General features: G+C 39.6%; 1 protein-coding gene across 1 annotated transcript; it reads right to left on the reverse strand.

The window, feature by feature from the left end:
• AK3 (adenylate kinase 3) lies at positions 1-27,079 on the reverse strand. The gene is made up of 5 exons (XM_068552081.1): positions 26,779-27,079; positions 13,934-14,053; positions 12,798-12,970; positions 12,035-12,153; positions 1-2,971 (listed from the first exon to the last, which is right to left on the reverse strand). Exons 1-5 carry the CDS (start codon positions 26,927-26,929, stop codon positions 2,851-2,853), a joined length of 684 nt encoding a protein of 227 aa, XP_068408182.1. The 5' UTR covers positions 26,930-27,079; the 3' UTR covers positions 1-2,850.
• Positions 27,080-27,269: the final 190 nt, after the last annotated feature.

The following is a 27,269-nucleotide window of genomic DNA, read 5'->3' on the forward strand; positions in this document are numbered from 1 at the left end:
CATGTTTTAAAATACAAATTTATTGTTGGTTACAGTATTACAGCAATTTAATATAATCTGAGGTCTGTAATTACCATGATTTGTTGTTAACATAGGTAAGTTTTGTCACAAAGTATGAATGTCCAAAATAATTTGCTCAAATACCATTGTAAATAGCTGGAGGGGAAGCAGCTGTGGGGTAGGGTTTAGAAATCTGAACTATTTCAAATGGAATTAAATAAGATTTCTGGATGGTACTAACTGCCACTTTGCATTTCCCACAGCACATTCTGCTTATGAAAGGTGCACCAAAATAACGTGTGGTACTCTAGAAAATAAGGTAATGGGTTGAAGTCTTACTAGCTTTTAACTAAGGCATAGTAGCTTCTGGCCATGGCATTCAACTCCAGACATATTTTCATGTGACACATAAATCATAATGATAGTTACAGCAGAAAAATTCTTTCTGTAATAGTGCAGGCGTTTCCCAAAGTAATGGATGTATGTGCAAAACTTTGGGTTGTTTTGGGAGTGGGGAGGGAATGATCACAGGAAGAAGGGTCTTAATTTTCATAGCTATGTTCTTCTATCCCTCTTTTTGATTTCCAAATCTCCTGAAGGTGTCAAGAAGGCCAGTATGGCTGCAGTACTATGGCAGGAGATAAAGTGTAAAATGAAACCAGCCTATGTACCTAAAACAGTACTGTTTTAAGACAATGATTATTTAGAAAGCAGACACTAATTCAGAAGCAAATGAGACATCAGGGCAGCAGAAGGGAAGGTGAGATAGAGTGGGCCCTGTGAATTACCAAAGACAATATCCACAGTTCTAAATTTTCATTTAATTCTAATTCACTGATATTAATGTATGTTTGATAATTCATAAGCTTAGTAGTTCCCAACATTTTTAGAATGCACATAATATTAACATTCAAATAAGGCATTAAAGGAAGTTTTGTGAAGGATGAAATGTTTACCATAATACTTTTTTAAAGCCTTGGTACATTTTTGAAAGATCAATATTGAATTTTTTAAAATCTAAGAAAAGTAAGTTTTTTTCCCCACAAGATATGTAAGAATCGCTTGCTGGCATTTGTATTTTCAGTGCCTAGAATAAAATGGGCCAAATTTTCAAAGGCAGTTAATAATTGCTTATACGATGACTTGTTTCATTTCATCTAGCACCAAGTAAGAAACTGAAGATATTGTCGGATTTCTCCTTCACCTCTCATTGCCCTGCTCTTCCTACCAGGCCACTGTATAAGCACGCATCCCGTTGCCCCACTAAGGAACCAAATCTTTTTCATTTTAAAATGGCTGCTCAGATTACATTCACCGGCAGAATTCTTCGCCATTAAGGTAGGATAGCAGTTAACACTAGCAGGTGTCAACTTCTTTGATTAGGAATAAAGAACTCTTCCAAGCAAAATCAATCAGTTTCCTGTTTTTTTTAACATGTCATGTAAATCCTTTTAATTGCTACACCTTTACTAATTATGATTGTTATTTATGTCAAGGGAATTTTCCCCAGGCAAACATGATCGATTTCCTAATGAAAAAGTATGCTTATTTTACGTAGTGCCATGGGTTTTCTCTTATGCTTTTTTCTTTCTTTCTGTCTCTCTCGCTTTCTCTTTCTTTCTTTCTCTTTAATTTGTTACTCATCAAAGCAGATCATACATTTGGATCAAAAAGAGAAACTGGCAAGTAGATCCTAAAGCACACATTTCTTAACCTGAGTAACACCTGAAAACATAAGAGTTTAATTACATATTCTATTGAAAATTCAACTTTGGTGCTTTTGCAAGAACTTATGATGTCAATTTCTAACAAATCATATCCCTCAGTACACAACTATTTTCAAAAGAAAATAAGTCATAGAAAAATATATTTTCCTATATGCTAATTGATACATTTTTACAGCAAATTGAAAATCTGGAGTAAACTGAAAGTATGTTTAACAACAAAATATAGCATATATGGCTACTGTAAGTTTGCTAGTGTAAACAGACACCTCAATTAGAGTCAGGAGACCAGAAGGGGGAGCTCTCATGACTTGTGAAGATAGTAGAGCCCAACAGAAGAAGACAGACTCTCGTTTCCTGGCAAGGACTCAGCCAATGAAAAGCCACGGACTCTTTGTTTACTATAGCCCTCCCAACTTCCTTTTCCCTCTATAAAAGCGTTCTCCTTCCCTTGCTGTGAGGAGGACTTGCACATGGCTCACCATGGTTGCAGACCCCAAATTGCAATTATCTGCTGATCTCGAATAAACCCATGTTGCTGGAGAAATATCTGGCAGTCCATTTGTTTTAGGTCAATAAAAGGCAGCAGTGAATTTGCATTCTGCAACTAATCTGTAAATCCCGTTGCTTTTTTTCTGGAATTCTGTAGACACAGTGTCCCACAAAACTGTGTACCACAGTGCTAGAGATCTCTTTTTTAGCATCAGTCTACACAAAAGCCTCTGATAAGACACTTGGCACAAATGACATGGATTTTTTTTCTTTTTTTACTTTTCAAGAAAAATAAGGAAACTTTATCAACCACTTCTCTTCTGAACAAAACTTAGATTATTACCAACTGCTCTTTTAATTATGGTCAGTAATTTTCAAAAGTTTAGTTAGACATCTCTGATGTTTTTTAATTGTGCATCCATAGAAGATAATTGGATAAAACACAACAGACATTTCAAAAGATGAATCTTCACATCTGACTCATTGGCACATCCTTAATTTCCAGAATAAAATCAGCAGAAATAAAACACACAATTTTCAAAGAATTTATACATGCCAGAGTCTTAGGACAATGAACTTCTAAATGCACAGACAAGGAACTTCTGCTCATCTTACTAGTTACACGCACTTTTCCTCAAGGAGTATCTGATGATTTCTGGTTTATTTGTGGAACTTTTGTTTGTAGGAAAGCATATACATATGGCCAGATCTTGTTGGTTTCTGTTCCGGAGAATGTTTCCAACACCCCTTTTTTCCTAAGGATGAAAAACAAACAAAAAAAGGTCTGACAGCATACAAAAAGAAAATCACCAATATCACTGATGAACACAGATGCAAAAATCCTCAACAAAATATTAACAAACCAAATTCAACAGTAAGGATCATATGCCATGATGAAGTGGGATTTATCCCAGGGATGCAAGATTGGTTCAATACCTACAAATCAATGTGATACACCACATTAACAAATTGAAGAATAAAAATCATACGATTGTCTCAATAGATACAGAATAGCTTTGGACAAAATTAAACATCCATTTATGGTAAAAACTCTCAACAAAGTGGGTATGGAGGGAACATACCTCAATGTAGTTAAGGCCAAATATGACAAACCTACAGCCAACATCATACTCAATGGTGAAAAGCTGAAAGCATTTCCTCTAATATCAGAAACAAGATAAGGATGCCCACTCTCACCACTTTTATTTAACATAGTATTGGAAGTCCTAGCCACAGCAATCAGACAAGGGGGGGGGGGGGAAGGAATCCAAATTGGAAAGGAAGAACTAAAACTGTCATTTTGCAGATGACGTGATTCTATATATAGAAAATCCTAAAGATACCACCAAAAAACTGTTAGAGCTAATAAATAAATTCAGTAAAGTTGTAGGATACAAAATTAATATATAGAATTGTATTTTTTTGAATATTTAAATGTTATTTTTTTTATACAGCAGGTTCTTATTAGTTATCTATTTTATATATATTAGTGTATACATGTCAATCCCAATCTCCCAATTCATCCCACCACCACCACCACCCCCACCACTTTCCCCCCTTGGTGTCCATACGTTTGTTCTCTACATCTGCGTCTCTATTTCTGCCCTGCAAACCGGTTCATCTGTACCATTTTTCTAGGTTCCACATATATGCATTAATATACGATATTTGTTTTTCTCTTTCTGACTTACTTCACTCTGTATGACAGTCTCTAGATCCATCCACGTCTCTACAAATGACCCAATTTCATTCCTTTTAATGGCTGAGTAATATTCCATTGTATATATGTACCACATCTTCTTTATCCATTCGTCTGTTGATGAGCATTGAGATTGCTTCTATGACCTGGCTATTGTAAATAGTGCTGCAATGAACATGGGGTGCATGTGTCTTTTTGAATTATGGTTTTCTCTGGGTATATGCCCAGTAGTGGGATTGCTGGGCCATATGGTAATTCTGTTTTTAGTTTTTTAAGGAACCTCCATACTGTTCTCCATAGTGGCTGTATCAATTTACATTCTTACCAACAACAGTACAAGAGGGTTCCCTTTTCTCCACACCCTCTCCAGCATTAGTTGTTTGTAGATTTTCTGATGATGCCCATTCTAACTGGTGTGAGGTGATACCTCACTGTAGTTTAGATTTGCATTTCTCTAATAATTAGTGATGTTGAGCAGCTTTTCATGTGCTTCTTGGCTATCTGTATCTCTTCTTTGGAGAAATGTCTATTTAGGTCTCTGCCCATTTTTTGACTGGGTTGTTTGTTTTTTTTATTGAGCCGCATGAGCTGTTTATATATTTTGGAGATAAATCCTTTGTCCGTTGATTCGTTTGCAAATATTTTCTCCCATTCTGAGGGTTGTCTTTTCGTCTTGTTTGTAGTTTCCTTTGCTTTGCAAAAGCTTTTAAGTTTCATTAGGTCCCATTTGTTTATTTTTGTTTTTATTTCCATTACTCTCGGAGGTGAATTAAAAAAGATCTTGCTGTGATTTATGTCAAAGAGTGTTCTTCCTATGTTTTCCTCTAACAGTTTTATAGTGTCCGGTCTTACATTTAGGTCCCTAATCCATTTTGAGTTCATTTTTGTGTATGGCGTTAGGGAGTGTTCTAATTTCATTCTTTTATATGTAGCTGTCCAGTTTTCCCAGCACCAATTATTGAAGAGACTGTCTTTTCTCCATTGTATATCTTTGCCTCCTTTGTCATAGATTAGTTGACCATAGGTGCATGGGTTTTTCTCTGGGCTTTCTATCCTCTTCCATTGATCTATATTTCTGTTTTTGTGCCAGTACCATAGTGTCTTGATTACTGTAGCTTTGTAGTATAGTCTGAAGTCAGGGAGTCTGATTCCTCCAGCTCCGTTTTTTTCCCTCAAGACTGCTTTGGCTATTCAGGATCTTTTGTGTCTCCATACAAATTTTAAGATTTTTTGTTCTAGTTCTGTAAAAAATGCCACTGGTAATTTGATAGGGATTGCATTGAATCTGTAGATTGCTTTGGATAGTATGGTCATTTTCACAATATTGATTCTTCCAATCCAAGAACATGGTATATCTCTCCATCTGTTTGTGTCATCTTTGATTTCTTTCATCAGTGTCTTATAGTTTTCTGGGTACAGGTCTTTTACCTCCTTAGGTAGGTTTATTCCTAGGTATTTTATTCTTTTTGTTGCAATGGTGAATGGGATTGTTACCTTAATTTCTCTTTCTGATTTTTCGTTGTTAGTGTATAGGAATGCAAGATATTTCTGTGCATTAATTTTGTATCCTGCAACTTCACCAAATTCATTGATTAGCTCTGGTAGTTTTCTGGTGGCATCTTTAGGATTCTCTATGTATAGTATCATGTCATCCGCAAACAGTGATAGTTTTACTTCTTCTTTTCCAATTTGTATTCCTTTTATTTCTTTTTCTTCTCTGATTGCCGTGGCTAGAACTTCCAAAACTATGTTGAATAATAGTGGTGAGAGTGGACATCCTTGTCTTCGTCCTGATCTTAGTGGAAATGCTTCCAGTTTTTCACCATTGAGAATGATGTTTGCTGCAGGTTTGTCATATATGGCCTTTATTATATTGAGGTAGGTTTCCTCTATTCCCACTTTCTGGAGAGTTTTTATCATAAATGAGTGTTGAATTTTGTCAAAAGCTTTTTCTGCATCTATTGAGATGATCATATGGTTTTTATTCTTCAATTTGTTAATATGGTGTATCACATTGATTGATTTCTGTATATTGAAGAATCCTTGCATCCCTGGGATAAAACCCACTTGATCATGGTGTATGATCCTTTTAATGTGTTGTTGGATTCTGTTTCCTAGTATTTTGTTGAGGATTTTTGCATCTATATTCATCAGTGATATTGGTCTGTAATTTTCTTTTTTTGTAGTATCTTTGTCTGGTTTTGGTATCAGGGTGATGGCGGCCTCATAGAATGAGTTTGGGAGTGTTCCTTCCTCTGCAATTTTTTGGAAGAGTTTGAGAAGGATGGGTGTTAGCTCTTCTCTAAATGTTTGATAGAATTCACCTGTGAAGCCATCGGGTCCTGGACTTCTGTTTGTTGGAAGATTTTTAATCACAGTTTCAATTTCATTACTTGTGATTAGTCTGTTCATATTTTCTATTTCTTCCTGGTTCAGTCTTGAAAAGTTATACCTTTCTAAGAACTTGTCCATTTCTTCCAGGTTGTCCATTTTATTGGCATAGAGTTGCTTGTAGTAGTCTCTTAGGATGCTCTGTATTTCTGTGGTATCTGTTGTAACTTCTCCTTTTTCATTTCTAATTTTATTGATTTGAGTCCTCTCCCTCTTTTTATAGAATTCTGTTGCATTTTTATACACTAGTAAACTATCAGAGAAATTAAGAAAACAATCCCACTAACAATTGCACTAAAGCAAAAACAAAAACAAAATCCTGGGAATAAATCTAACCAAGGAGGTAAAAGAGCTGTACTCAGAAAACTATAAGGCACTGAAGAAGACACAAAACAATAGAAAGATATACCATGTTCATGGATTGGAACAATATTGTTAAAATGACCATACTATGCAAGGCAATATACAGATTCAGTGTAATCCCTATCAAAATACCAATGGCATTTTTCATAGCACTAGAACAAATGATTCTAAAATTTGCATGGATACACAAAAGACCCCAAATAGCTGAAACAATCTTGAGGAAGAACAGAGCTGAAGGTATCAGGCTGCCTGACTTCAGACTACAATACAAAACTACAGTAATCAAAACAGTATGATACTAGCACAAAACCATATACATAAATCAATGGCACTGAATAAGCTGCCCAGAAATAAACCTGCACTTGTATGGTCAATTAATCTATGACAAAGGAGGCAAGAATATACAATGGGGAGAAGACAGCCTCTTCAGTAAATGGTGTTGGAAAAGATGGACAGCTACATGGAAAAGAATCAAACTGCATTACTCTCTCACACCATTTACACAAAATCAAGAAGGATTAAAGATTTAAATGTAAGACCTGAAGCCATAAAACTCCTAGAAGAAAACAGAGAGAGTATGCTCTTTGAAATCAGTTTTAGCAATATATTTTTTTGGATCTGTCTCCTCAGGCAAGGGAAGCAAAAGCAAAAATAAACAAATGGGGCTACATCAAACTAAAAAGGTTTTGCACAGCCAGGGAAACTATCGACAAAACGAAAAGGCAGCCTACTGAATGGGAGAAGATATTTGGAAATGATTTATCTGATAAGGGGTTAATATCCAAAATATACAAAGAACTTATACAACTCAACATCAAAAAAATAAACAATCTGATTAAAAAATGGGCAGAGGACCTGAACAGACATTTTTCCAAAGAAGACATACAGATGGCCAACAGACACATGAAAAGATGTTCACCATCACTAATCATCAGGGAAATGCAAATCAAAAGCAAAATGAGATATCACCTCGCACCTATCAAAATGGCTTTTATCAAAAAACAACAAATAACAAGTATTGGTGAGGATGTGGATAAAAGGGAACCATCATGCACTGTTGGTGGAAATGGAAATTGGTGCAGCCACTATGAAAAACAGTATGGAGGTTCCTCAAAAAATTAAAAATAGAACTACAATATGACCCAGTAATTCTACTTTTGGGCATTTATCCAAAGAAAACAAAAACACTAACTCAAAAAGCAATATGCACCTCCATGTTCACTGTAGCATTATTTATAATACCCAAGATATGGAAACAACCTAAGTGTCAGACGAATTGCATAAAGAAGATGTAGTATGTATATAAAATGGAATATTATTCAGCCATAAAAAAAGAATGAAATCTTGCCATTTGCAAAAACATAGATGCACCTAGAGAGTATTAAGCTAAGTGAAGTAAGTCAGAGAAATATAAATACTGTATGATTTCACTTGTGGAATCTATAAAACAAAACAAATGAACAAACATAACAAAACAAAAACAGACTCAGATACAGAGAATAAATTGCTGGTTGCCAGAGGGGAGGGATACAGGGGAATAAGGGAAATAGGTGTGGGATATTAAGAGGCAGAAACTTCTGGTTATAAAATAAATGTCATGGGGATGTAATATACATCATAGGGAACATAGTCAATAATATTGTAATAACTGTATGGTGACAGTAACTAGACTTATTGTGATCATTTTCTAATAAAAAAATATTGAATCACTATGTTGTACATCTGAAACTAATATAATATTGTAAGTCAATTATACTTCAATTTTTAAAAAATGAAAGAAAAAAACCCCACAGGTCTGAGTTTTCCTAATGAGCTTTTCAAAATGATTCTTGAAAGATGATAGTGTAGATTTAAGGGTGTCAGTAAGTATAGGTCTGTGTGATCAAGAGAGAAAGGCACTTGGCTGGGTGTTGGAAAACCTAGATTTTGGTTTCAGTTGTGCCCTCTGGCTAATACAAATGGTCACTTTGAAGATGCACCTATCATTTTTTGAGCATGTGCTAAGTGCTAATAATTCATTTAATCCTCTTTAGAGCTCAAGTTTCCTTATTTTACTGATAAAACTATGTGTTAGGGATGTAAAGCAATAACCCAAATCACCAAAACGGTAGTAGGTTTCCAAACACAGGTCCTGCCAAACACCAGAACATCCCTGGCTTTCTTTGTCTACTTACCCCTTTGCAAGACAGCTTTCTAATACTTGATTATCCTTCCTTCTTTCACTTGGTTTATTTTTTCTCTATGCTCTCCTTCTGCATTTTAGGGAAAAGGGAATTTTAAAACGTTGTTTTTATTGTGTTTCCTATTGGGTTTCTTCATTTCTCCCCAGGCAGATTTGTCTGGCTTGTTACCAGGCCAGCAGCCAAAGTCTATTCACTCCAGTTTCCTGGGGGTTCAATGGTGAGAAGTATCAGAATCCAGGGGTTGCTTTTCAAAACAGACAGATTGCTGCCAGAGATTCTGGCATTCCTCTTATTTACCCTCCTCCTCCAGCTACTCATATACACACCGGCTTAAAGGCTGCAGAAGAGCAAATGAAGAACTCTGGTTTATTACTTTCTGAAACCAGGATCTGTCATACTTCTGCAACCTTTTCACTAGATTTTAAGATGTTTCACTGGGAACAAAAGCATTCCTTTCTGGATACCTCATAAGATTTGCCAGTTAAGACTAAGTTAAATAATTCCCACTGTTTTCTTGGTAAGAAACATCTGCTAAAGCCCTCCTGCTTCTAAATTCACAGACATCTTGTAAAGCTTTCAAGAGAACAAGCTTCTTAACTGTTGTAAGCCTCTTGAAGAGCCACCTTAAAGTCAAGCCAATGTCAGAAGTGGGTTAATTACTGAAGGAACAACTATAGGCACCTATTCAGTCCTAAAGCTGTGCACCTTGGACGAACATGTGTCACCTTAATTTCTACGTAATAAAACGGAGCCAGCTTCAGCTATTGGTCCTCTAAAAAGTAAGAGCATCATGTTGCTTGTAAACACAGACTTAATTACACTATCAGATGTCCCACAGCTGAGAAGAGTTTTAAGAGCAACAGTACAACTGTCGGTATTTTAAAATAACAATGCAGACTCTCACTAAGGCTGCTGCAAATACCACTTTTAATTGTTGGTTAAGTCTAGTCCTAGTTCTTTGTGCAGGAGCTGAGACGGAAATGCTTTGATTGATGGCAAGAGGTAGCAAAAGCCAGAAGCCGAGAAAGACTAGGGTACCTCCTGAGATAGGGACCCGGGCCATACACTTCATCTCTACAGTCTTCCCCAAATTCCCTTTCCACATTTTACAGAACTAATCCCTACAGCCACTGTATTTCCACTGCATTCTGTTATTACCTCTGTTAATAGCCTCACAGTGTTGTTATCTGCTCAGCAACAATGTGTTCTCCCTTCTTCTGGTTACTTTTGAATGAATAACAAACGTCTTTTAGAGAAACAACCTTTTCACCAAACTCAGTCCGTGAGATTCAGATGGTACTGTCCCTACTTCCCAGACTCAAGGGTGGACATGATCAGAGCTAGTTAGTGCCAACTCCAGGACTTTTGCAGGCAAAGAGGCTCTCTTTTCTGCTGGGGTAGATAAACTGGTAGGAGGTGAGCTGGAATGTTGAGGGGCTCACACAGGGAGAGCCCACCTGAGATTGAAGCCAACACAAGGAAATGGAGTGACTGAGGCCTGATGACACTGTTTGAACACCTGGACGCAAACCATCTAACTTTGGACTCTTTAGTTACATGACCAATAAATTTCCCTTTTGCTTAAGCTAGGGTGAATTAGGTCTCTGATTCACATAAGCACGTATCACATTGTATGATGAATATTGTTTACCTAGCACTTTGCCTCATAAAGAAGGTGAGTTTCTTTGGGGCTGGCAGGGACTGGGTCTAATTATCTGTGTGGACCAGGGGCCTAGCTAGCATAGTGTCAACCGAGTAAATTATAATCGTTACCACTGAGTGGTAAAAGTTAAAAGTGTTAAAGTGCCAGGACTGCTGTAAGTCTTTACAGGGGCTCTCTCACTTCACTCCCTTAACAACCCTATAAAGTGGGTACTATTTAATACCGCTTTGATTTTACAAATGAAGAATTTGTGGCACAGAAGTTGAAACACCTTGCCCAGGGCCACACAGCTGGTAATCTGCAGAGCCAGGCTCTTTATATAATCAATCACAAAATTATAGTAACAGCTACTCCCTTGTAATTTCACCATCCAGAAATAACTATTAAAATAATTTGGAGACTACTGCTTCAGAATTCACTGCATAGTTACCCCATTACAACAACAATAATAATAGCTAATAATCATGTAGTGCTTAATGTGTGTCAGACACAATTCTAAGAGTTACACATATTAACTCCATCTTTCAACCCTCTAGTCTCATCCCCCTTTTACAGTGGAGAAAACAGAGGTTAAGCAAGAGGTTAAGGTCAAGTTAATAAATGGTGAGCTGGGATTTGAACTTAGGCACTCTGGCTCCACAGTCTGTGCTCTAACCACAGCACTGTCCTGTCCTAATGCTGAGTCATTTTTCAGTAAGTCAATGAATGAAAGGAAAGTGAATGTAACCAATCCTCTGTTAGGAGAGGGGAAGGCTGAGTAAAGAAACGGAATTGTTTCTTAGCCTGAGTCAATTATTAATCCAGTAGAGTTCCCATATTTGTGGTGGGATATGAATTCCCTTAAGAGTTAACAAAACTATGTTTGAATATAAACTTCTAAAGACTGTTTGGCAAATAAATGACCTGAGGATTATGTCCTTTGAGAGTCTTCTGTGCTGTAGTGTCCTCTATTGTCACAGGGAGTGGGCACCATTAGGTTTGCCTCCCCGGCATTCATTCCAGCCCTCCCTCCACTAGACAACAGAGTTTGGGTGAGACTGACCCACTCCCTGCTCTGGGTGTGGACCAATGAGTGTAATCTCTCCCATCCCAGTGACTGGTTCAGGAATGGGCAGTAACCTAGGCCTAGAATACAAAGCATTCCCTGATCACAGTGGCTGTTCAAGTTGGTTCAATCTAAGGCTTTTGTTCACTGGGGGAAAGGTGACCCCTCAGCCTTTCATAAAGAGAATGCTGTGGCTGTTCCTGGCAACCATGTATAACTATGCAGGAAGCCTAAAGACAGAGCCAATACAAAACAGAGAGAAGAGCAAAATTCTCATCAAACCTAGGGGCAAATGAAGCCCAAACTACCTTCTGGACTTCTCTGTTACCCAAGCAAATAAATTTCCTTTATTATTTAAACCAATTCGAATTGGATCTTCTGGTATTTTAGCATTTTGGCTATAAAGCATGGACAATCAGAAAATGATTTAGTGATTCATCATACAAGAGAAGTTGTGAAAAGTGACCAACTCACCGGTAGTATTCCAGGACGGGCTCTGTCTGGGCCTCGTAAGCCTTCAGTCTCTTGACAACCGTCTCTGGTCTATCATCCTCACGCTGAACGAGAGGCTCCCCAGTCAGATCATCAATGCCCTAAATGGGAGTCAGAAGATGCTGGCATCAAATATCATATTTTTGAAGGATATTTTTATAGGTAGTTAACTGATTTTTAAACAGACATCTATGCAAGCACCAAACAATAATGTGTTTTTAAATAAATGGAATCAAATCCAAATTCAGGTCATTGCAACACAGAGCCATGAGACCCCACGATCATTTCCACAGTGTCAATCACCTCTTCAGAGCAAAAAGTTTTCTAAGCAGCCTCTAGATAATTTTATATTATATACTATATTTATGTTATATATCATTATATATATTATATTAAAAACATACATATACGAAAAGATTCAGCTACAGACTGGGAATCTCAACTGCAAGCCCTAAATAACCCAAGGTGTCATTAATCCCTACCGCCCCAATTTCTAACACACTCCCTGGCACAGAGTAGGAAATCAATACATGCTTTTGAAGGAATAACAAACCCCCGTTGCTCCTGGGGATGCCTTTACTACCAAGCTGACTGGACTAGACCAGTTGACTACAGCAAGTAACCTGAGAACATGCCCTCAGGAATTCTGGTCATCCAAGGGTATCCAAGGTCATCTGTGAGTGCAAGAGGACTGGAGACAGTTGGCTACGCGGAAGGCCAAGTCAGTTCCCCCCTAAATACTCACCATGGTTTTGGGAGGGTTGAATTCAATGTTGTAGACACGGCCGCTGCCTGGATGGATCCAGCGAGCGGTGAGGCGTTGCTTGATGACCTCAAAGGGCACGTTCAGATTCATCACTGTGTCTATCTGATAAGCTCTATCCAGGGCTTCTGCCTGTGGAAGTGTCCTTGGAAAACCTTTACAAAGTAAATTAAAAATGAACAAAGGAAGAAAGAGCCATGGGGAGAAAGGGGAGAAGGAAGAAAATGAGTTAATATTGAGCAATCTGAACAAAAGCAATAACACCAGGAAGGCTGATGACAACCTTGTTGTAGTTGTAGGGCAACCGTGATAGTTAATTTTATGTGTCAACTTGTCCAGACCACAGGTTGCTCAGATATTTGGTCAAACAGTATTTTGGGTGTGTCTGTGAGGATGTCTTTTGGGGTGAGATTAACACTTAAATCAGTTGACTGAGTGAAGCAGATTGTTATCCCTAATGTGGGTAGGCCTGGATAGAATAAAGTTGCTGGCCTCCCCAGAAGATAAAGGGGAATTCCTCCTGCCTGACTGCCTTGCAATTGGGACACGGCTTTTTCCTGCCTTTGAACTCAAACTCAAACATCACCTCTTCCTGGGTCTCATCTGCCTTCAGACTGGAACTACACCATCACACCACTGGCTCTCCTGGGTCTCCAGGTTCCTGACTCGCTTTGAAGATCTTCGGACTTGTCCACCTCCACAACTGTGTGAGCGAATTCCTTATAATAAACACCTCTCTCTAGAAACTAAAAATCAACATATCCTCAAGGATCCCACCACACCTCTGGCTGGGGAATGTTTACAGCTGATTGTAAGTTACTCTCCAGCCTTCCTTCTTCCTTTTGTGATCCTCCCTTATCCTAAATATTCTCAAAAAGCGGGGAAGGAACAAAAAGTCATATCTGAAGGAGCTTAGAAATCATGCAGTCCACTTCCCTCTTTGCATTTAAAAAAAGAAGCAGGCCAGAGAAGATGACTGGCCCCCAAGGCCCCAGGGTGGGGAGTGGCAGCACTCAGGCCCCCTGCCCACCATCCATGTCTGTAGCGCATGAAATCCTCACTCTCCTGCCTTCACGCATCCTTTTGGGCAGCTGAAATATTCTCAATATTCCACTTACCATCCAATAGCCAGCTATATTGGGTGAGATTTTTCAGCTCATGAAGGACCAACCGAGTCATGACATCGTCTGGGATGAGCTTCCCTTGGTCAATGAAAGTCTTGGCTAACACACCAATTTCTATAGCAGAGGCGGGAAAAAAGGCAAGTCAGCAAGTGTATCTATTCTACCCCATTCTAGGCCTCTAGGAAACTGGTTACCTAAAGAAGCCCCCTGGATAACACACTCGTTTGAAAATGTGCATCATCAACTTTTGTGATAAAAACAGAGATTACAAAATAATCTAAGCCTATTTCAAAATCTCCATTACATAAAAATAATGGAAAGCTATAAACCAATATGTTAGCAGTAGTCATCTCTGTGATAGAATTATGTTATCTTTTTTTTTTAACATATTTTCACTTTCTGTGTTTTTCTAAATTTTCTATGGGAAAAAATATATATACTAATGGAAATTATTTTCTTTTTAAATAAGAAACTGAAATAGTCATTATTTTTAAGTGGCTCAGTTTAAGTGCTGGCAATCATGTTACTATAGAGATTTTTCTAATCCTCTGAAAGAGATGCTGCTGTCACAATTCAGTTTTTGACCAGATCAGCACTGTGATCATGTTACATTTTTATTAATAAAATACGTGAAAAGAATTTATGAACAACTTTTAAATATTACCTATAATTGTATGTCATTCTTACACAACAGTATTTTCATTTCCTCATCATCTTTTACCAAACTATTTACACACATTCAGAATTTTTAATGCCACTGTAAAAACCTGTATACTTACTAGTTTTGTGTTCTTTTTTTTTTTTTTTTAATTACAACACTAGATCCATCTTTACTTATTTATTTATTTATGGCTGTGTTGGGTCTTCGTTTCTGTGCGAGGGCTTTCTCTAGTTGTGGCAAGCGGGGGTCACTCTTCATCGCGGTGCGCGGGCCTCTCACTATCGTGGCTTCTCTTGTTGCGGAGCACAGGCTCCAGATGCGCAGGCTCAGTAATTGTGGCTCACGGGCCTAGCTGCTCTGCGGCATGTGGGATCTTCCCAGACCAGGGCTCGAACCCGTGTCCCCTGCATTAGCAGGCAGATTCTCAAGCACTGCGCCACCAGGAAAGCCCTTGTGTTCTTTTTTCACTTAGCATCATTTTGTAAATACTTTTCAGTGATTTTATATAGTCATTTAGTCATTTTTGGTAACTAATACTCCATCAGTATATATCTATGTTTGATAAAAATATACTCTTTTGGACTTCCCTGGTGGCACAGTGGTTAAGAATCCGCCTGCCAATGCAGGGGACACGGGTTCGAGCCCTGGTCCGGGAAGATCCCACATGCCGCGGAGCAACTAAGCTCGTGCGCCACAACTACTGAGCCTGCGCACTAGAGCCCGCGAGCCACAACTACTGAAGCCCGCATGCCGCAACTACTGAAACCTGCATGCCCTAGAGCCCGTGCTCCGCAACAAGAGAAGCCACCACAATGAGAAGCCCAAGCACAGCAACGAAGAGTAGCCCCTGTTCGCCACAACTAGAGAAAGCCCACGCGCGGCAATGAAGACCTTGCAACGTAGCCAAAAAAAACGTCTACGTCAAAACAAAAAACCTCTAAAAAAAAAATTAAAAAATATATACTCTATCATGGCAATATATACTGTTGGACATTTAAATTTTAAAATTAGTCTTGATTTTTCCCTACAACTTCTGCTTTTAAAGATCTTAACACTCTTTTTCTTTTTTCTTTCTTTTTTTTGGGGGGGGTGGCTTCTGAGTTATTTCTGACGGATAAATTCCCAGGATTCAGAGATTAAACAGTCAAAGTTTATGACTGTTTTCATGGATACCAAGGGGGGAGAGGGGGTGGGATGAATTGGGAGATTGGGATTGACATATATATACTGTGTATAAAATAGATAACTAATGAGAACCTACTGTATAGCACAGGGAACTCTACTCAGTGCTCTGTGGTGACCTAAATGGGAAGGAAATCTAAAAAAGAGGGGATATATGTATATATATAACTGATTCACTTCGCTGTATAGCAGAAACTAACACAACGTTGTGAAGCAACCATACTCCAATAAAAAATTTTTTAAAAAGTTTATGACTGTTTTCACAATTCTTGGTATGGATTGACATACTGACTTCAGAACATATCCTAAATTGTCAAATTCATGAAACCAGATTTCTAACTAAGGACATTAACTACATGGAAATTGGCTGCCATTTGACAGGTGTACTGCTTGGGTTTATAAACAGCATCTGGAAGAGGCCCTGGGTTCTGAGAGCACCCAGGACTCTCTAAAATACCCTCTCGGAAAGGTCCACATACTTAATATGTGTGCACCTCTCTGTTGTCAGGGTTTTGACCACTGCTCTGGGGGACATAGAGCTCAAATTCAGTACTGAGGAAAATCATAATTCTCCAGGGCTGAGTCCCTAAAACTAGTATTGGTCCCTCCCCTCCCCTCTCACTCTTCAGGCCAAGCCCTCAACTAATGGCAACAAATAGATTGAGATGATGGGATTAACTAATAAAGTACTTAATTTTATATTAAGTATAAGAATAGCCTTAAGAAAAGATGATCTGTTCTTGCCATTTCAACACTGTACCAGAGACTGTAGCCAGGGCAATGAGTCCAGAAAAAGAATAAAAGGCATCCAGAAAGGAAGAAGTAAAATTATCTCTATTTCCAGGTGACATAATCTTGTTTTCAGAAAATCCTAAGGAATCTACTAAAAAAGTTTTAGAATAAATGAGTTCAGCAAAGTTGCAAGGTACAAGATCAAAAGTATACAAAAATGAACAATATGAAAATGAAATTAAGAAAATTCCATTTACAATTGTATCAAAAAGAATAAAAAACTTAGCAATATACTTTTTTATAAAAGCACAAAACCGGTAATCTGAAAACCACAACGTTGTTGAAAGAGATTAAAGAAGACCTAACTAAATGGAAAGATAGCTTATATTCGTGGATTAGAAAAGTTAATATTAAGATGGCAAGACTCCTTGAAAATGATCTACAGATTCAATGCAATCCTATCAAAATCCCAGCTGGTGTCTTTGTAGAAACTGACAAAATGACTGTAAAATTCATATGGAAATGCAAGGTATCCAGAATAGCTGAAAACAATCTTGAAAAAGAAGAACCAAGTTGGAGGACACACACTTCGGATTTCAAAAGACTGTTTGTACTGGCATAAGGATAGACATAATGTTGCTATGAATATACATATATAACTTTTTGTGTGAACACATGGAACAGAAATGAGAGCCCAGAAATAACCCCTCGCATTTACGGTCAATTGATTTTCAACAAGGATACCAAGCCAATTCAATGGGGGAAGAAATAGTCTTCTCAACAAGTGGTGCTGGGACAACTGAATATCCACACACAAAAGAACAGGTTAGGTTAGATGGGCCTCTACCTAACACCATATTAAAAAATTAACTCAATATGTATATCACAGACCTAAATGTAAGAGCTAAAACTACAAAACTCTTAACTGGACTTCATTAAAATTTAAAACTTTTATGCTTCAAAGAACACCATCACCAAAGTGAAAATCCAATCCACTGAATGTGAGAACATTCCTGTAAATCATATATCTAATAAGGAACTTTTATCTAGACTATCTAAAGAATTCTTACGACTCAGCATTTAAAAAGGAAATCAATGTTTTTAAATGGGCAAAGGATCTGAATACAAAAAAACAGATATACGAATGGCCAATAAGCACATGGAAAGATGCTCAACATCATTAATCATTAGGGAAATAACAAATGGAAACCACAATGAGATATCACTTCACACTCACCAGGATGGCTGTAATCAAAAAGACATAACAAAAAAGAAAAACCATAAGTGTTGGCAAGAATGTTGAGAAATTGAAACACTCATATATTGCTTGTAGGATTATAAATGGTATAGGCAATTTGGAAAACAGTGTGGCAGTTTTTCAAAGGTTTAAACAGAGTTACTACATGATGCAGCAATTCAACTCAGGTATATTTTTCCAAGAGAAATAAAAACATAAGTTCACACAAAAACTTATATGTGAATGTTCACAGCAACATTATTCACAATAGCCAAAAAGCGAAAACAACCAAAATCTTCATCAAATGACAAGTGGGTAAATAAAATGTGGAATATCCATACAAAATTATATTGTTTAGCCATAAAAAGAAGTGAAGTACTGATACGTGTTACAAAGTGTATGAACTTTTTTTTTTTTTTGGCTGCGTTGGATGTTTGTTGCTGTGCGCAGGCTCTCTCCAGTAGCGGCAGGCGGGGACTACTCTTCATTGCGGTGCGTGGGCTTCTCATTGCTGTGGCTTCTCTTTGTTGCGGAGCACAGGCTCTAGGCACGCGGGCTCCAGTAGTTGCGGCATGCGGGCTCAGTAGTTGTGGCACGCAGGCTCAGTAGTTGTGGCACATGGGCTTAGTTTCTCCACAGCATGTGGGATCTTCCCGGACCAGGGCTCGAACCCGTGTCCCCTGCATTGGCAGGCGGATTCTTAACCACTGCACCACCAGGGAAGTCCCAAAGTGTATGAACTTTGAAAACATGCTAAGTGGAAAAAGCCAGACACAGAAAACCACGTATTACATCACACCATTTATACGAAATGTTCAGAGTAGGCAAATCTAGAGAGACAGAAGGAAGATCAGTGGTTGTCCAGGGCTGGGAGCATTGGGGGAAAATGGAGAGTGACTGTTAATGGGAATAGGGTGTCTTTTTGGGGTGATAAAAATGTTTTAAAATTGATTGTGGTGATGGTTGCACAACTTTGAATGTAATAAAAAAAAACTGATTCATAGTTTAAGAGGGTTAATTTTATGTAATGTGAATTATATCTCAATAAAGATGTTTTTTTAAAAATAGTAGGACTTCCCTGGTGGTGCAGTGGTTAAGAATCCGCCTGCCAGTGCAGGGGACACAGGTTCAAACCCTGGCCCGGAAAGATCCCACATGCTGTGGAGCAACTAAGCCCGCGCACCACAACTACTGAAGCCTGCATGCTCTAGGGCCCGCATGCCACAACTACTGAGCTTGCATGCTGCAACTACTGAAGCCCGCACACCTAGAGCCCATGCTCCGCAACTGGACAAGCCACCGCAATGAGAAGCCTGCACACCGCAACAAAGAGTAGCCCCCGCTCGCCGCAACTAGAGAAAGCCCGCACACAGCAACGAAGACCCAATACAGCCAAAAAAAAAAAAATTAAAGATGAAAAATACCTGGTAAGCAAAACAAAAGAAAAAAAAAAGCCACTCATAAAACCAACACTACTCAGGAATAATTATCATCAAAACTGATAACATAAAAACCTCCAAATATTTTATGAGTAGATAGTCCCATGCATAGTCTAATAATCTTTTTCATATCACTAACAACTTTCTATATCACTAAACACAAATAGTTATTAAAATCTGAAGCCTGTAATGCTTCCATTTAAAAGAAAAATAAAAATGATTCAACTCTCTACGTCATAGTCTAAGCAGTTTGTTTATTACATTTCAAGTTTTGTTGTTTTTTTTTTTAAATGAAGGTCCAGTAGTGTTTTGTTTTTTTTTTTTTAATTTTTATTTATTTTTGGCTGTGTTGGGTCTTCGTTTCTCTAGTTGTGGCAAGCGGGGGCCACTCTTCATCGCTGTGCGCGGGCCTCTCACTATCGCGGCCTCTCATTGCGGAGCACAGGCTCCAGAAGCGCAGGCTCAGTAATTGTGGCTCACGGGCCCAGTTGCTCCGCGGCATGTGGGATCTTCCCAGACCAGGGCTCGAACCCGTGTCCCCTGCATTAGCAGGCAGATTCTCAACCACTGCGCCACCAGGGAAGCCCTACATTTCAAGTTTTTACTCTCAAAATTACGCAAGGACTTTTGTCTAGCATATTCTTTGGACATTTAGTAAATTTTTATTCCCTTGATTGCCTATAATTTAATGTTGTATCTAAATAGACTCCTCATTAAAAAAACTATTTCCTTTTTTATTTGAAAAAATTAACAAATTTGGGAGCTTCCACACCTACAAAACACAAAAAGCTAGTTTAAAAGTAAATCATTCAAAATAAACTGATTTTCTATAAAGTTATTCACAAATAAAAACAGAAAAGGAAGGTTAAAAGGGAATGGGAAGGGTTAAAACCAGCTTTTGATTTTAAGGATAATAATCAGAAATTCTAAAACACAGAAATATTAATCTGAGAGATGGTGCTTGTATTACACAAAAAAACATTTTTAATTCTATATCTCCTTTTAACATCTGGTCATTCTTATAAGACTACTCAAACCAACCACACCTCATATCCGAACTAACTGGAAACAACTTATTGTTTGAGCAGCTGTGAAGTACAAAAGAGGGCCTGACCAACCTGTAAATACAGTTCTCTTTTATATATGCCAAGAGAAAGGGCTACAGAGAATTAATCTAGTTCCTGACAAAAGTGCTTTTAGCATTGTTATATTATAACGTACATAAAACTTTACTTTAAAACATGTTGAAACAAAACAAAATAAAACTAGGAAAACAACAGGAATGAGTCAAGTGATAGCTTTACACCCAATCACGGGCTTAAAAAAAAAAAAAAACTTTCTCAAATAATAAAGACTGAGTCAACATAGCGGTTACCTCTGGGGTGGCAGGAAGGAAATGTGATGGGTAGGCACATATGGGGACCCCAAAAGTACTGGTTTTCTGTCTGATGGTGGGTAAATGGGTGTTCATTTTATTCTTCTTCTAACCATCAAAGAAATTATAATACTTTCATGCATGGGATAGTTCACAAGAATTATACTGAAAATCAAAACATCCCTTGACCCTGGTCCTCCCTCCAACCATCACTCAATCTGACTCCTCTTCAGTGAAGCATCTAGAAAGAATTCCCATTCCAGGTCTATATTCCTCCCCTTCCCACTGTGTTTCAGGATAGAATCTCAACTCAAGAACTGTATAAAGGTCCAAGTGGGTCTGGCCTCATCTTATCTCTCCCCCACCTACCTCCTCACCATTTCTACCCAACCCTCAAACCATGGCCCCAGCAAGGAGCTCCACATACTCTGGGTCCTCCTAGCCTTTGCACAAGCCTCTTTCTCCTCTCTGTTGCCTGATAAGCTCTCACTCATCTTTCAAGATACATCTTAAAGGGTCCTTCATGATGTGGTGTCCCTCAACCTCCGAGGCAACCAAAAGTTCCTCCTCTGGACTTCCATAATGTCACAGACTTATCTCTGTTTGAGCACTTATCACACTGCTGAAACTACCTGTTTACATGTTGGTATGGACTGCATTGTGTCCCTTAAAATCCATATGTTGAAGCCCTGACCCCCAATGTGGCTGTATTTAGAGATGGGGCCTTTAAGGAGGTAATTAAGGTTAAATGAGGTCATAAAGGGGGACTTTAATTCAATAAGACTGGTGTCCTTACAAGAAGAGGAAGAGGAAAGATCACATGAGGACCCAGTGAGAAGGTGGCCATTTGCAAGCCAGGAAGAAAGGCTACACCAGAAACCAACCCTGCTGTCACTTTGATCTTGGACTTCTAGCCTCCAGAACTATGAGAAAATAAATTTCTATTGTTTAAGTTACCCAGTCTGTGCTATTCTGTTATGGCGGCCTGAGCAGACTTATGGCCATCGGCCTGCCCATGTTCCAACTGTGAGCACCTGCAATGAAATATATTTGTCTCTGTATCTCCAGTACCCAGCACACACTGGGTGCTTGACAAGTCCATGGATGGATGAATGAATGGATAGCTGGAGAGATGAGCTGCCTGGATTATCCTAGATTCTTTTTTTTCCCCCAATAAATATTTATTTATTTATTTATTTATTTTTGGCTGCGTTGGGTCTCTGTTGCTGCGCGTGGGCTTTCTCTAGTTGTGGCGAGTGGGGGCTACTCTTTGTTGCAGTGCATCAGCTTCTCATTGCGGTGGCTTCTCCTGCTGCAGGGCTCTAGGCTCGTGGGCTTCAGTAGTTGTGGCTCGTGGGCTCTAGAGCGCAGGCTCAGTAGTTGCGGCGCACAGGCTTAGTTGCTCCACGGCATGTGGAATCTTCCTGGACCAGGGCTTGAACCCGTGTCCCCTGCATTGGCAGGCAGATCCTTAACCACTTAACCAGGCAGTCCCTATCCTGGATTCTAGCCATGGAATTTTAGAAAGGCCTAACTTACCTTGGTAGAAAAAAAGAAATGGAGCAATCCTCACAGAAAGCAATATTGTTAAAGGTAGGAAACTGTACTTACAGTTTACTATCACTTGTGTAAAAAAGAAAAAAAGAACAGAGGGAAGAATAGGTAAACTGTGGGTTGTATGTGCCTGAAATAGCTCTGAAAGGATCTTTTCACTAAATGTCCTTTTAAATTTTTTGGAATTCAAAACCATGTAAATGTATTGCCTATTTTCAATACAAATCAAAATTTTTGCCATTACAAAAATAATTTGCTCTGTCAATATCATTCTAATTGGGCACATCTATGCTGTCTGTGTGTACATAATAGAAGTTTTGTTAGACATACAGAACCTTGGGAGCTGACAGAGGCTTTGAGGATTACCTACTGAGTTCAACTTCCCCGACTTACAAATGAGAACAAATGAGATTCAAAAGGGGTAGCCATCTAGTCCAGGATTATGTCTTTGAGAAGCACTAAGCTGCAGTGCAGTTTCTCAAACTTTGGGCAACCACATGGCAACCTTACAATTTCTGCCATAGCTGAACTATTATTTACTATATAATTTTCTTTAAAGTGACTCAGCTTTTTAATTTAAAAAAAATCTTATTTATTTATTTATTGGCTGCGTTGGGTCTTCGTTGCTGTGCGCAGGCTTTCTCTAGTTGCTGCAAGTAGGGGCCACTCTTTGTTGCAGTGCACGGGCTTCTCATTGCGGTGGCTTCTCTTGCTGTGGAGCAGAGGCTCTAGGCACGTGGGCTTCAGTAGTGGAATCACATGGGCTCAGTAGTTGTGGCTCACGGGCTCTAGAGTGCAAGCTCAGTAGTTGTGGCACACGGGCTTAGGTGCTCCACAGCGTGTGGGATCTTCCCGGACCAGGGATATAGAACCTGTGTCCCCTGCATTGGCAGGCAGATTCTTAACCACTGGGCCACCAGGGAAGTCCAGCTTTTTAATTTAATAAGCTATAATGTTCACAAAATTAAAGGGTTGGTGTGCTAGTTATCATTTTTCAAATATACTTTGAAATAAAAAATTTTATTGATTTTTTATTTGCATTTAATTTTTGAGAAAAATTTTTGAGAAATTTTTTTGTCTACCTAAAATTATCTCATGAACCTCAATTTTGGAAATGCTGCATAATGGAGAGAGTAATTTAACTGGCATACAAGGAGACCTGGGTGTCCACTTTTGTCTCCCAGTGACTGCTTTTTATTATTGAGCAAGTTCTTTAACCTCTCCTGAACTCAGTTTCCTCATCTCTAAATGAGAGGGCTGGACTAATGACAAAGGGGCAGACTCAAGTTTCCTGACTGCAGTGTTCAATGGTGGTCTACAGTTACTCCAGATTTGCTACAGTCAACAGGTTCCCACATATTTCCAGTGTCTTTTTCGCATCTGCTGGGATGATTTTAAACTTTAGCTATAAAATACAGCCATGGGTTACATAATACATCATCATCATGAAATGGTGGTTGGAAAGTAAATTGGCACCATCCTTCCTTAGCATATTTGATGGTACTGTATTTATAGAAATTCAACACTAGGGAATTTATTTGAAGCAAGTAAGTAGAGATGCTGCCAAATGTTCGTGTACAAGGATAGTCATAACAGTATTAATTATAACAAAGAATGGTTAACCACATATGTGTATAATAATAGGAAAATGTTTCAATTGACAATTGTGCAATCTTGATGAAATTAAAAGACTGCTTAGTGATGTGTGAACATGCTCACGTAAGTGTGAAAAAAGGTATCTAAGCAATCATTTAGACTATAACAAGTCTGCAAAGACATACAAATGCAACAGAGAAAAAATGAGAAGGACTTCCCTGGTGGTCCAATGGTAAATCTGCCTTCCAATGCAGGGGATACGGGTTCAATCCCTGGTCAGGGAACTAAGATACCACATGCCACGGGGCAACTAAGCCTGCACACCACAACTACTGAGCTCACGTGCCCTAGAGCCTGCACGCCTCAACTAGAGAAGAGAAAACCCGCACGCCACAACTAGGCAGAAGTCCGTGCACCACAAGGAAGAGCCCGTGCTGCAACGAAAGATCCTGCATGCCTCAACGAAGATCCCACGTGCCACAACTAAGACCCGACACAGCCAAAAATAATAAATAACATAAATAAATATACATTTAAAAAAACAAACAAAAAAAGAAACAAAAAGAAAAAGGAGAAAGGAAAAAGAGCATGTAAGAAAAAGCACCAAAGAGTTAATTATAATTGTCTCTGGGTAGTAGAACTATACAGGACTTTAATTTTCTTTTTTATACTCTCATGACGTGTTTTTCTTACTTTATAGTAAATATACTTTACTCTTAGTATCAAAAAACATTAAGCAGTAGTTTTTAAATAAAAGGTTACACCTCTCCTTTGGCTCTGATCCTGGGGGAAATATCCAATCCATTCACAAATATTTTTTGAGAATATATTCTTAGTCCTGAGATACAGAACATCTGTAATAACAATCTCATGACACCTCCCTCAACTCCATCTTCTGTTTTCTTTGTTAAAGAATTGCCTGTAGAGACTCCAGAAAGAGCAGGCGGCTAAGGCAGGCTGCACATCCTTCCAAGTGATCCTCTCCTCCCTCCCTCTAGCCTCTCTTTTCATGTTGTGGAGTCAGGAAGAGGACGGCAGGCTTGTCATGGGATGTTAAGGATAAACAAAGAGGGTTGTTTCTTAATTTAAAATAAAAGTTTACTTAATTTGCCTTAAATTTAATTTTTTCAATGTTTTGTGTTTTCCCAAGTTAACATATCTTTAACTCTTCACTGAAGGTGTTCCCTAACACGCAATTATGCCTCACTGCTGAGTTATTTTTCAGAGAATCGCTTAAGTATTCTTTACTCCTTCCCACTTTGAATAATCTTGCCCCAAGCAGGTGCAGTACTGGGGATTGTTTATTGTTACCTAATGCAATATGTTGCATCAAGAACACTACGAAGTGAGCCAAACAGTTTAACCTTCTTAAGTTTAATACTTTATGATTTTCTTAAAGATCAATGTTAGAAGAGAAAAATAAAAGTAGTAATTCACCAGATTAGGTGATAAACCAAAGAACGCCACGAGACAAGCTAAAAACGGTTTTTTCATTTGAATGTCAGTATTCTGAAACAAACAAAAAAAAACCCACCTAGAAATAACCTATATAACCCATCAGTAGGGGATCGGTTAAATAAACCATGGCAGATCCAGCAAATAGATACCTATACAAATGTTAAATAATGAAATGGATTTCTGTGTTTTCGTGTGGAAAAATATCCTAGATATAGTGAAAACACACTGGTGCAGAACACATATTTAGTAGGGTTACATATTGCATTAAAACAAGGGATATACATATACCCTGTATGTGCTTATACACAAATACAGATTTCTAAAAGCAAGCATATGGCACTGCTCCCCTCTGAAGAATGAGACTGAGGCAGGGAATGAGAGAGAGTTTTACTTTTAATATTATGTACTTCCATCCTGTTTCCAATCCTTTTTTACCTTGTGCAAGGGGTTAGTTCTAATTTTTAAAAGGAGTTTCAAAATGACTTTGTTTTGGAAAGTAAAGGTCAACACTTTTGAGAGAAAAAAAAAACTCACCTTGCTGTTACTTTTGAAAAACAGCTTTCTTAAGATATAATTTACGTAAGATAAAATCCACCCATTGTAAAGTGTACAGTTTGTTGACTAGATTTCGTGCTGAGTTGCAAGAATTTGTTTGGCGTGAGAAACAAAACAATCTTTCAGATAACCCTGCACAAGAACAGCTTTCGTGTCTAAAGATCTAAGCCAATTTTGTGACAGCAACGAGGGTGAATAATACTTGGCCTGCAGATTATGGGGGAAAGGTCAAAACCAGAAAATTCCATAGCGCTTAAAAAACAAACAAAAAGTTAAAAAAGAAAGCGCTGGGCTTCCCTGGTGGCGCAGTGGTTAAGAATCCGCCTGCCAATGCAGGGAACAGGGGTTCAAGCCCTGGTCCGGGAAGATCCCACATTCCGCAGAGCAACTAAGCCTGTGCCCCACAGCTGCTGAGCCTGCGCTCCAGAGCCCGTGAGCCACAACTACTGAGCCCACACACTGCAACTACTGAAGCCCGCGCACCTAGAGCCGATGCTCCACAAGAGAAGCCACTGCAACGAGAAGCCCGAGCACCGCCACAAAGAGTAGTCCCGCTCGCCACAACTAGAGAAAACCTGTGCGCAGCAACGAAGACCCAACAGAGCCAAAAATAAATAAATAAATTTATAAAACAAAAAAGAAAAGAAGAAGAAAAAGAAAGAGCGCTCTAACAGTTCTCCAAGCGCAAGGGCAGGCAGAGAATAAGCCACACACAGATCATGGACCCTTAGGAGCAGTTGCGACTGGGGCTGGACATACCTCTCAAAGCCACGTGGTTTCCTTTAATCTTTGAACTTCGAATGTGTCCTAACTTCCTAGTGCCTTCCCTCAATAACCCACCTGAAGCTATCCACAGAGGCCAGAGGTTTCAGGGAACAGTAGCTCAGCAGCCCGAGGTCTCCCCCACCCCCCCGGCGGCAATTGGGAGATGCTGCTCCCGCACGCCTGGACCCACATTCCTGGGACGCACTTCCCGCGCCCCGGTCCCTCCGCCCACAAATCCCCACCGGGGCGACAGCGCACAGCCACCCCTCCCGCCCGGGCTCCCACCTGTGCCCCGAAGCATATTGTCTCGGAGCAGGTCCCCGCTGGAGAGGTGCTTCAGCTCGAAGTGTTTGGTGATGCGCGAGGACACGGTGCCCTTGCCGGAGCCCGGCGCCCCCATGATAGCTGCGCGCACTAGCCGCGCAGACGCCCCCATGGCCGCCGAGAGAGGCCGGGGCCGCGCGGACAGTGGGGCTTCGGCCTGGCTGCGCGCCCACCCGCTCCGCGGGTCGGGGCCGGCCGGCTGGCAGCGCTGCGAGAAAGCGACGACCTCCGCGCCCAGGCGCTCCCGGAAGTGAGGCGACAGCCTCCCGGCCAGCCCCGCCCGCGCCCCGCCGGGCTGCCGCGCCCGCCCCTCGCGACCCGGGAACACCCCCCCTTCCGCCGCGCCTGGCCCCGCCCGGCCCACGCAAGCCGCGCCCCCTCGGCACTCCAGCAGCGACACTTGCGAGCGCCTCGGCCGCCCCACACAGCCTGCGGCCCTCAGCGCCTTCTCC

Source organism: Eschrichtius robustus, chromosome 10 (assembly GCF_028021215.1).
Source record: "Eschrichtius robustus isolate mEscRob2 chromosome 10, mEscRob2.pri, whole genome shotgun sequence".
Taxonomy (NCBI): domain Eukaryota; kingdom Metazoa; phylum Chordata; class Mammalia; order Artiodactyla; family Eschrichtiidae; genus Eschrichtius; species Eschrichtius robustus.